The 11,126-nt window shown below is 34.6% G+C and overlaps 1 protein-coding gene across 2 annotated transcripts; it reads left to right on the forward strand.

Annotated features, from left to right (window-relative positions):
- Positions 1-1,126: 1,126 nt before the first annotated feature.
- On the forward strand, positions 1,127-7,867 carry LOC120090222 (capsanthin/capsorubin synthase, chromoplastic-like). 2 transcript variants are annotated; one of them, XM_039047772.1, is made up of 2 exons: positions 1,127-1,703; positions 2,910-7,867. In XM_039047772.1, exons 1-2 carry the CDS (start codon positions 1,155-1,157, stop codon positions 3,927-3,929), a joined length of 1,569 nt encoding a protein of 522 aa, XP_038903700.1. In that variant the 5' UTR covers positions 1,127-1,154; the 3' UTR covers positions 3,930-7,867. The 2 variants fall into 2 exon arrangements, with proteins under 2 accessions (XP_038903700.1, XP_038903701.1); XM_039047773.1 differs by having other exon boundaries at positions 1,127-1,532.
- The last annotated feature ends 3,259 nt before the right edge of the window (positions 7,868-11,126 follow it).

Genomic DNA, 11,126 nt, shown 5'->3' on the forward strand with positions numbered 1-11,126 from the left:
TTGTTCTACATGTATGTAGAAGACAATTATTGAAAAAAAAAAAAATAGAGTTCAATCTATGAATTTTGGAAATGTACACTATATCTTTTCTTGAATAAAATTTATTAATATCATAACAATTTTGATAAAATTCAATTTTAAATTAATAAGAAGAACTAATTTTAATATTAATTTAGAATATATAGAATAAGTTTCAACATTCGAAAAATACGTAACCTAAAATGAAATAGAATCTAAAAATGCATGCACCACCACCAAAATTACATTTTAACTCAAAAATAAATAAATAAAGCAAAATCCAATACAAAATTTGAAATTAAATCCATATTACAAAGGATATATAAAAAAAGATGTTGTGTGGTTCAGCCAACGTATAGGACGAGATGCTATTGTAGATATATGCATGCCTTAATTTATTCGATTATACTATAAGTTGTCCAACCAAATCTAAAAATGTAATTTAAAGTTGACTAAAATCTTTTACAACCGACCTTTTTTTTATAATGCCTCACAAGTCATTTTGTCGTATTTAAATTTATGCACACACATATATAATATGGATGCAACAAAAAAATTAAAAAACCCAAAAACTAAATTAATTCAAATTGATCCAATAGTTCGATTTGATTTGGTTTTTAGGTATAAAATTAAATTCATACTTAGAGAAAACCAAACAAAACCGAAGATATATATATATATATATTCTTAAAAGTAAACTCTAACATTAACTATTTTTTAGTATTTTAATTATTATGGTGCATATATATTTATTGTTATGAAAAATGGACCAATAATTATGATGCTTATATGTTTTTTATTTTAAAAGGTGCTTTGAAAAAAAAAAAACAAAAATGTCAAATTTCAACCTATACAAAAAGAAATAGACCACTTTCCAATTTAAAATTAGCAAAAAGAATCCATTCAAAACAAAAGTAGAAATAAAATAAAAATTTGGAAGAAGAAAGGAGAATACCAAAAATCAATGACCAATCCGATAGTAAACCGAATCAAATAAAAATCAATCTATTGTTTTTGTTCTTTATTAGACATTATTGATTTGGATTTTTTTAAAACATTAGTTTGGTTTGGTTCTTGATTAATAGCTTCAAAATCAAACCAACTATCATCCCAACACAACAAACACATAAAAAGGAATGTTTTCAATGGTGGCGATTCTAGATTCCCCTTTAGAGCATACACATTTCCCCCATTTTATTACACTTGAAAAACTTCCCCAAACTTCCATTACTTCAATGGCCAATTCCCAAGCCCTTCTCTCACCATTCTCTCTCCCCCAACTCCCCTCTTCTCCAATTCACTCACCATCTACAAACCACTTCCAAATCCACTGCTCCTTTGGCAAATTTGGCAACTTTCTTGACCTTAAACCCGAGTCCAAACCCGAGCCCCTCAAGCTTGATCTCCCCTTGTTTCATCCCTATTCCGATCGTTCCCGCTTCGACGTGGTGGTCATCGGCGCTGGCCCCGCTGGCCTCCGCCTCGCCGAGCAGCTCGGTGGCTTCGGAATCAAGGTATGTTGCATGGATCCTTCCCCGCTTTCTCCTTGGCCAAATAACTACGGCGTTTGGGTGGATGAGTTTGAAGCTTTGGGGTTCCAAGATTGCTTCCACAAGACTTGGCCCATGGCTACGGTGTATTTAAGTGATCGGAAAGTCAAGTATTTGGACCGCCCCTACGCTCAGGTGCTCATACCACTTAACCCCAATCATCTTCTTTGTTCTTAAACCAATCACCCATTCACGATTGTAGGTTTTCGATTGTACCTCTGCTTTTTTAGTATTATTTTTTTAAAAAAAAATTTTAAGTCGGAAAATATTTTTTGTGCTTGTCATTAAGAATAATTATTTTAAATGATAAAATTGTTTAAAACATTTTGAAGTATAGCAAAATATTACTGTATAGTGATAGACTGTGATAGACATCTACCAATGACACTAACAGATGTTTATCATCACGATCTATCACTTATAGATAGTGAAATTATTTTATATTTGTAAATAAGTTACTCATTTTTCTTTATTTGAAAATAGTCTTTGATGAAAGTAATAATTTGGTCCCTAATTTTTAATGCTAACAATTTATTCTTTATAATTATAAATTTGTAACAATTTGTAAATAACGATTTAGTCCATATACTTTACAATTTGTAAAGATTCCGTCCCTATCATGAAAAATATTATTATGATTTAATGAAATTTTTTGTATGTGTAGATTGGTAAACTAATTAGGAATCGAATCTATTTGTAAACTATAAAGCTAAGTTTTCACATAATAAAACTTGACACTTAGTTTTGATGAAAATTTTCACAACATGGACTAAATTATTACAAATTATAAAGTATAGAAACTACATCATTACTTATTAAAGTTTGGGGACTCAATTGTTACAAATTAAAAAATACAATGACTAAATCATTAAAAACTAAAATTTATAAACTAAATTGTTACTTTTATGAAAGTTTATAGACCAAAATTGTTTTTTATCCTTCTTAATGGATTTTGCCGTTAAACTTATCGCCAAAAAAGTTATAGTATATTTCTGTTTTGCTTTAACATAAAAATAAAAAATAAAAAAATATATGAAGATTAGAATGGACAAAAAAAGAAAAAAAATCATGAAGGAAAGAATTAGATGCGTGAATGAAAACGACAATAGTCATAGCTAAATAAGTGCCATATTACTATGTTTTTTTTTTTTAATCTTTTTCATGTATATGTCTAGATGTATACTTTTTGTCTATAACATTAATAGCAAAAGTTACAAGATTGTTGTGAAATAAATTGGAATATGAAAAATGAAAGTTTTAAAAGTTAATAATTAAAACTATGGGTATATTTGATAATTCAGCCTTCTATATAAACTTTTTGTTCCAATGTTTTCAATAAAGGTGAGCAGGAAGAAACTTAAGATGAAATTAATGGAGGAATGTGTAAGAAAAGGGGTAAAGTTCCACAAGGCCAAAGTCTGGGAAATTAAGCACCAAGAATTCGAATCTTCAGTATCTTGCAACGACGGAACTGAAATAAAAGCAAATTTAGTGATCGACGCAAGTGGGTTCGCAAGCAAATTCACAGAGTACTCAAAATCAAAGCCAAGAAACTGTGGCTTTCAAATAGCCCATGGAATTTTAGCAGAAGTCGAACGCCACCCATTCGATCTAAACAAAATGGTTCTAATGGATTGGAGAGACACCCATTTGGGGAACGAGCCATACTTGAGACAAGACAACAAAAAATCCCCAACATTCCTTTACGCAATGCCATTTGATTCCAATCTAATCTTTATGGAAGAGACTTCCCTTGTCGGTCGCCCGGCGCTTCCGTACACGGAGGTGAAGAGGCGGATGGCAGCCAGGCTGCGGCACTTGGGGATAAAGGTGAAGAGAATTTTAGAAGAGGAGAAGTGTGTGATTCCGATGGGGGGGCCTCTACCGGAGATGCCTCAGGCAGCGGTGGCGGCAGGCGGGGTGGCGGGGATGGTGAATCCAGCGACTGGGTATGCGGTGGTTGGAGGAATGGCGGCAGCACCGAGGGTTGCGAGAATGGCCGCCGAGGGGCTCGGTGGCGGCGGGAGGATGATCAGAGGGAGGGCATTGCAGGGTAGGGTGTGGGAAGGGGTGTGGCCAATGGAGAAGAGAAGTGTGAGGGAGTTTTATTGCTTTGGGATGGAAACTTTGGTGAGGCTTGATTTGGATGGGATGAGGAGGTTTTTTGATGCATTTTTTGATTTGGAACCATTTTATTGGGAGGGGTTTTTGTCTTCTAGGTTGTCTCTTTGGGAGTTGGTTATGTTGAGCTTATCACTCTATGGACATGCCTCTCTTATGTCTAAGGTTGATATTCTTACTAAGTGTCCTCTTCCTCTGTTTAAAATGATGGCTAATATTACTCTTCAAGCTTTGGGATGAATCAAGAGGGTGCATTTTCTTTGGGGTACATAGTTGGCTATAATACTTATTATTATTATAATTTGTGGTTATAATAGTTGATGTTAGATGTTGACTATTCTAGTCCGAGTTTAGGGTTTATATGTTTTGGTTTCCGATTTGTTTAACATGAAGTTCTTTATGGATTTATTATTTAGGTTTTTTTTTTAAAAAAAAAAACTTTTTTCCTAGTGTATTGTATTATACAATTATGTATTAGTACCTTAAGTATCATATCTTGTAAACAAAGAGAAGATACATTCCACCATTTTTTTAAATATTTTAGATTGATACTTTTGGAGAGAATATTCTTTCACTCTCTTAAGACACATTTACTCACTTTTTACTCAAAGTTTCTCTCTAACTTTCTTGCTTTTATTTCTTCCTCTCTTTGCTTACTTGGCTTACAAATGGAGCTAGACCTCTGGAATTTATAGGCATGAGATCTTTGGAGCCTAAGCAAAAAGGATCTCTCTAGATTATTCTTGGATTCTAAATATCTTGATATTTCTTGGTTTATTCTTATCTAAAGGAATTATCGAATTCTTTAAACCTAAGGTTGTTCTAGAATATTTCTAATTTTTTTTTTCTTTTGAGATGTTTATTCATACTACAACATAGTTCTAGAAAAATCTATTTTACATTTTTATGTCATATGGTAGATACTTCAAGAATCTTCTAGACTAGTTAGTGTTGTTATATATTTTAACACTCCCTCTCAACACTAACTATTATGGGTCATTCAATCATCTCGAGCTGTTGTCGAAACTTTGCATGTTTATTTGTTGTAGCCCTTTTGTGAATATATCTGCAATTTGATCTTCTATCTTTATTGGCTTCATCTCAATTTCCTATTGAAGTACCTTTTCTCTAATGAAGTGGTACTGTACCTCCACATGCTTAGTCTTTACATGGAATATTGGATTCTCAGCTAAGCGAACTGCATATTGGTTGTCGCAGTATAAAGTCACTGCATGATTAACTTCTTGGTGGAAATCCTTCATTAGTTGCTTTATCCACATATTCTCTTGTACTGCCATGGTCGCTGCTCTATACTCTACTTCTGTGATAGATAATGCAACTACTGCTTACCTCTTGCTACACCAAGAAATTGCTCCACAACCAACTTTGAACGAGTAACTAGTAGTTGATCGTCGTGTATCATGATCTCTTGCATAATCAACATAACAAAATCCTTCGAACTTATAGTCCTTCCCTTTCTTATAAAAAAATGTCATATTCACTTGTTCCTCTTAGATATCTTAGAATTCTTCGAACTGTTTCAAGATGAGTCTTCTTCGGATTCTACATGTAACAACTTACAACTCCGACTATGAGATACCAGTTCTTGTTAAGGTAAGGTAGATTAAACTACCTACCAACTGACTATACATCATTGAGTCTGCAAGATCGTTGTCTTCATGTATGCAAAACTTTTTGTTAACCTCCATCAGTCTAAATATTAGCTTGCAATCACTCATACCATACTTCTGTAGCATATCCTTTACATACTTCTATTATTCGAGGAACAATCCTTTTTCTAAGTGTTCCACGCTAGTCCAAAGAAATTCTTTACTTCTCCAAGCTCTTTCATTTCAAATCGGACTAGTATTTTGACCTTTGAGCCTTGAGCTTTAACAAATAAGCTAGAATCTGCTAGAGCTACTACAAAGCCACTTTCATCTAGAAACTCTGCAATTTTCCCATACTAGGCTCTTAGTGCTTGCTTGCAACCATATAAAGCTTTTCTCAACTTGCAGACATAGTCATGATGAGTTTCATCCTCAAATCCTTTTGGTTGCTCGATATATATTTCTCGATCTAGCTCTCCATTTAAGAAAGTGTTCTTAACATCCATCTGCCACAGCTTCCATCCCTTATTAGCAATAAGTGTTAATAAGACTCAAACAGTGGTGAGATTTGCTATAAGACTGAACGTCTCATCATAGTCCAAGCCATATTATTGAAAACCCCCGAGCCACAAGTCGAGCTTTGTATCTCTCTACCACCCATATGCTCGAGTTTCAAGTCACCATGTAGTGCATATCGTTGGTTGAAGATTGCTTGACAGGACCAAATACATGAGAATGCACCAACTCCAATGGTTGTTTTGCTCTAAATTTGGACTCCTTGAATGGCATTTAATGTCCCTTTCCATAATGGCAACCAGCTTAGAGCATGTCTTCTTTGATATCAAGTTTAGGCAGCCCCTTAAGCATAGACTTGTTTATCATTGTCTTCAATTTGTTGTAGCTAACATGATCAAGTCTTACATGCCACAAATCTGTTGTTTCATTCTTTTGTGTCTTATTCATGTAGGCGGTCTCTGCTAACATAACGTAGATGGAGTCCATTCTTCGCCCTTCCATTAATGGCATACCATTGACTTTAGATTATGATACACCTTGACATCGTCAGGTCCAAACACGATGAAGTTGCCTGCTAATGTCAATTGAGATACTGATACCAAATTTTTCTTCATTCAGCACATAAATAAGTTCTCCAGTTCCACTTGATTGGAATCAGAGTGATGTATTATCATAGTTTTGCCTACGTGGGCTATTGGAAACTTCAAGTTATTTGCAGTTACAACAATTTGGCTTCCTTTGTACTCAGATGTGTTTTGCAGCTTCCTCTTATCTCCTATCATGTGGTTAAAGCAACCTAAATCGACAATCCAATCATTTTCATAATTAACCTCTTCTGCATGGACAGCCAACACTTCATTCTCCACCACATTGGATGCGAACTGGGGATTGGGATTTGTTGTTGCAAAGCATGCCTCTACATCCCATTCTTCTTCACTGATGCTCTCAGCTTGGGAGGTGACTAAGTTGCTTTCTGCTGCCTTTTTCTTCGATAGTCACTGACATAGTTGCATATCTTTCTACAGTTATAACATTCACCCCTTTTTTTCTATGCTTGTGATTTTGATTAGTTTTACTAGCTCACCCTATTTTAGAGTGTTTGGGAGTTTCTTCATCTCTTTTTTATTCTACTTTCTTTGATATTTTGAATGACCTTTTCTTTGGCTATTAAAGAGCGTTTCTTCCTAATTACTCTTTAATGTGACCTCTGACATCTGCTTAGCCAATGTTTTTTTTACTGGCAAGCATATTTTCTAGGTCAATCAAAGAAGGTTGGACTACTAATCTTGAATAACAGCAATAAAGCTTCTATATTCAAGTTTAAGGTATGGATAATAATTCTCCTCATTCTTGATTCTGAAATAGCAGAAGTAGAATAAGAGATTTCATGGCATAGAGTTTTTACCTTGGTGAATTGTTGGATGATAGTCATCTCCCTTTGAGCAATTGACAGTAGCCCGATCTCTAGAAACTGCAATCTTGCATCATTTTTCTTTGAGAAAAGTGAGGTGATCGTGTCCCATGCTTTCTTCGGCATCTCTGTTGTATTGTGCTCCAATATTTCCTCATCAATTGTAGTTTTAATTGCAAACATGACCTTACCTGCCTCGATATTCCATTTCTTCAAAGCGGCAGTATCCTCAGGTGGATTGACTTCAATGCCTCTCACAACATCCCACAAGTCTTGGCCTTGGAGATACGAATGTGGACCATGATTTGTAGTGTTGTGTGTTGAACTTCTTGATTCCTTTAACAACTTAAATGTCTCCCATCATCTTGTAGTAATCAATGCACTCCACGAGTAGCTGTGTCCCAAATAATAAGCTTTACAATCCTAAATTGTACTCGATCTTTAGAAGCTCACCACAACAATCTATGCTAGCCAAGCTATGATATCACTTATTGAAGAAATTGGTACAAAAGAAAGAGAGACAATCTCTTTTGAAGAAATAAACTTTTATTAAGAACTTAAAAAAATGGACACTTTTGGAGAGAATACTCTTTCATTCTCTCAAGATACACTTACATTTTACTCAAAGTTTCTCTCAAAGTTTCTTGCTTTTCTTTCTTCCTCTCTTTGCTTGTTTGGCTTACAAATGGAGCTACACCTCCTATTTATAGGCATGAAATCCTTGGACCCCAAGCAAAAGAATCTCTCTCGATTATTCTTGGATTCTAAATATCTGGATATTTCTTAGTTTATTCTTATCTAAAGGAATTCTCTAGAATTTAATAAATCTAAGGTTGTTTTCGAATATTTCTAGATTTTTTTTTCTTTTGAGATATTTATTCATACTACAACATAGTTCTAGAAAAATCTACTTTATAATTTTATGTCATATGGTAGATACGTCAAGAACCTTCTAGACTAGTTAGTGTTGCTATATATTTTAAAAGTCACATTATTCTTCACCCATTTGGTCATTTTGGGGATGTACAAATATTGTTAAACAACATAAAATCCTTGAGATTATACACACAAAAAAACATTATATCTTTGATTAAGTAAGAAACTTCATATTTGAAAGTATAACTCCATAGTATTTCACAAAAATGCATATCTAGGAGTGATAGTCATTGTCAAGTATAGGCTACCACCATGATGACAGACAAAAAATATCGTCAACTTAGACACATGACTCAAAAAAATGATAGTAAATTGTCATTAAAAAGTAATGAAAAAAAAAGGTAGATCAAGCATGTTTTTCAAGGAAAAGCTTGCAATTCTAATATAAGTTGTTATATTATATCAATTGAAGTTTAAAAAAAAATCGTTGTAAAAGATTTTGTGGGGATTTCTTATCTTATTCTCTAGTTTAATTTTATGTATGACTTTTCTTTTCACATACACACACATTAGGACATGTTAGACTGACTAGGCAATAAATGTTTTACAAAATTCATTTTCGTTTAAAACTTTTTATAAAAACTATTTAAACTAGAAATACTCATGTCTTTGGTTACATTGTTGAATGAAAAATTATGGACCAATCACAAGTTGCCACGTCATTTCTCAAATTTATACGAAATTACAAATCATCAAGTTTGGGACCAATGAAAGGTTGACATGTGTCCCAAATTGAAATTGAAGAAATAAATTGACAAATTCTGATGGTTCCACATGTTTTCATCATGACCGTTGGATTGAATAAAACTAATTTGGTCCAATTTGAAAATATTATTTGGGTTAAAGTCCAATTGAGCCAAAAAAGAATAGGCTTAATGTAGCCCAAATGCTAAATAAGGCCCAAATCCAATTAATTGGGAAGTTTGGCCCAAATGCCAGGTCCATAGACCAACCAAGCCCAAGCTCGCAAAGCCCACCTAAAAACTCTATAAATAGAAGGTTTCTCATTTGAAATGACATAAAATTTTACATTCCAAGGAGCCTAGAGGAAATTCTTCCAACAATCAGAAGACTGAAGAAACTCTTATTCAAGAGTACCTACGAGCGGAAGTGAATCTTTCCAATTCATTCTGACAAAATTACTGCATATACATTCAAACATACTTTCATAATGCTAAAGGGATCAAGAAATCATACCAGATGAAGATTTCTTCTTCACAACGAGTCTGAATCCCAACCGTCTACCTCGAACAATCACCACTCGGACAGAAGGAAACGGAGAAGAAAATACCACTTAGAGCCCTCAGTATTCTTAGAGTGAGAATCCAAAGTGTGGGCTTTGTTCGGATTTGGTAGAGGGAAGAAGGAAGAGCGACCGTACACAACGATCAAGCAAGTGGGAGATGCGATTGTCTATCGCATAGAAAATAAGCTTGATCGTTTAGGTGAAGTATATGATCGTATAGTAAAAATAGGCGATCGTGTAGGAAAAGGTAAACGATCGTGTAGGAAAATGTTGAGCGATCGTCCAAACGATCGTATAGGAAAAACTAAGTGATCGTCTATACGATCGTTTAGTAAATATCGAGAGCCAAACGATCACTTAGAAAAAAGGTAAATGATCGTTTAGATAAGCGCGCGACGGTGTAATCAATATGCGATTGCTTAGTAATATAGTATATGTAAGCGATCGTGCAGTCACTATCATATAGACACTGATTTTATAAACGATGACACTATCTTTTTCACAATATCTGCGCACACCAAGATCAACATACCATCTGCTATTTATAATGCATTCATCCGTTATTTAGAACAAAGAGGTGCCTTCTCATTTCCTTTATAACCGTCCAATGAATGTGATCTTATCATATTCATAACTTATAAACTAATATCATATATTAATTATAATATTTTTTTTACTAGATATAAATCATATTTATATCCAATTTTCTCCAAATTAATGCATTTCATACATAAAGTTAACTATATCATATTTAATTAACTCGCTCAATTATATCATATTTAATCGAACTCCCTCTTGTCAATTTGAACATTTCAAATTGACCCAAAACTGAGTCTCAACTTGTATCTAAGCTACCTAGGAGACTTTATGAACCTATGGCTCGAAGCTCCAACGGTACGTGAATAGCTGACTAAACTCTTTAGTCATGAATCTACCATCCGTTAACTATCAGGCATTCCACTAAAGACCAACAGTTGAACTCTTCTTACCATAGATATATTTTTATGTCCATTGGATATAACCAATCATCAGTACGATGACCCTTCACAGATACTCGTAATTACAGTAGGCCAATTTACCGTTTTGCCCCTATAATTACATCTTCCTTCTTAAGTACCACTGATCCCACTAATGAACAATACAACATAGTCCTACCATGTGTGAACACCTCTCGAACCATGAGAAGGTACATTGTTCAAGCCCTAGAATCAGTCCTTAAGGGAGCTATCTATCTACTTACCTCTGTCTCGGAAGGAGTAAATTTCATCTTGTGTAGCTGAGTTCTCAGCTCCCAAATCAGACGAATCCCCAAAATGGTAGGTTTGAGTTGGCGTTCTGGCCACTCGCACCCATGCAAATCAAAGAACCGCCCTCAATAGCAGGAGTTTCCAACTCCCTCAGGATTGAGGTCATGTTACCTATGGTCATCCTAGTGAAGTGAAGTCTCAGTTATGAACGGTGTTATATAATGAGACGTTAACACGTCGTGGTCAGTTCTTATACAAACTCTTTGTATAGAACGCCCCCGCTCGTATGTCCCCTACACGAATGATCAAGATTAGACCATATGTGACAAGTAACAACACTTGTGACCATTCCACAAAGTAGGCCACATCCGTAGCGTTACCAGGATAAGGTTTCCCTCTTATATCCATATACTACAGACCATTTTGGTTATCACTCAAGACATGATCCACTTGTATGTCACCACATACATG

This window comes from Benincasa hispida, chromosome 11 (genome assembly GCF_009727055.1).
Source record: "Benincasa hispida cultivar B227 chromosome 11, ASM972705v1, whole genome shotgun sequence".
Taxonomy (NCBI): domain Eukaryota; kingdom Viridiplantae; phylum Streptophyta; class Magnoliopsida; order Cucurbitales; family Cucurbitaceae; genus Benincasa; species Benincasa hispida.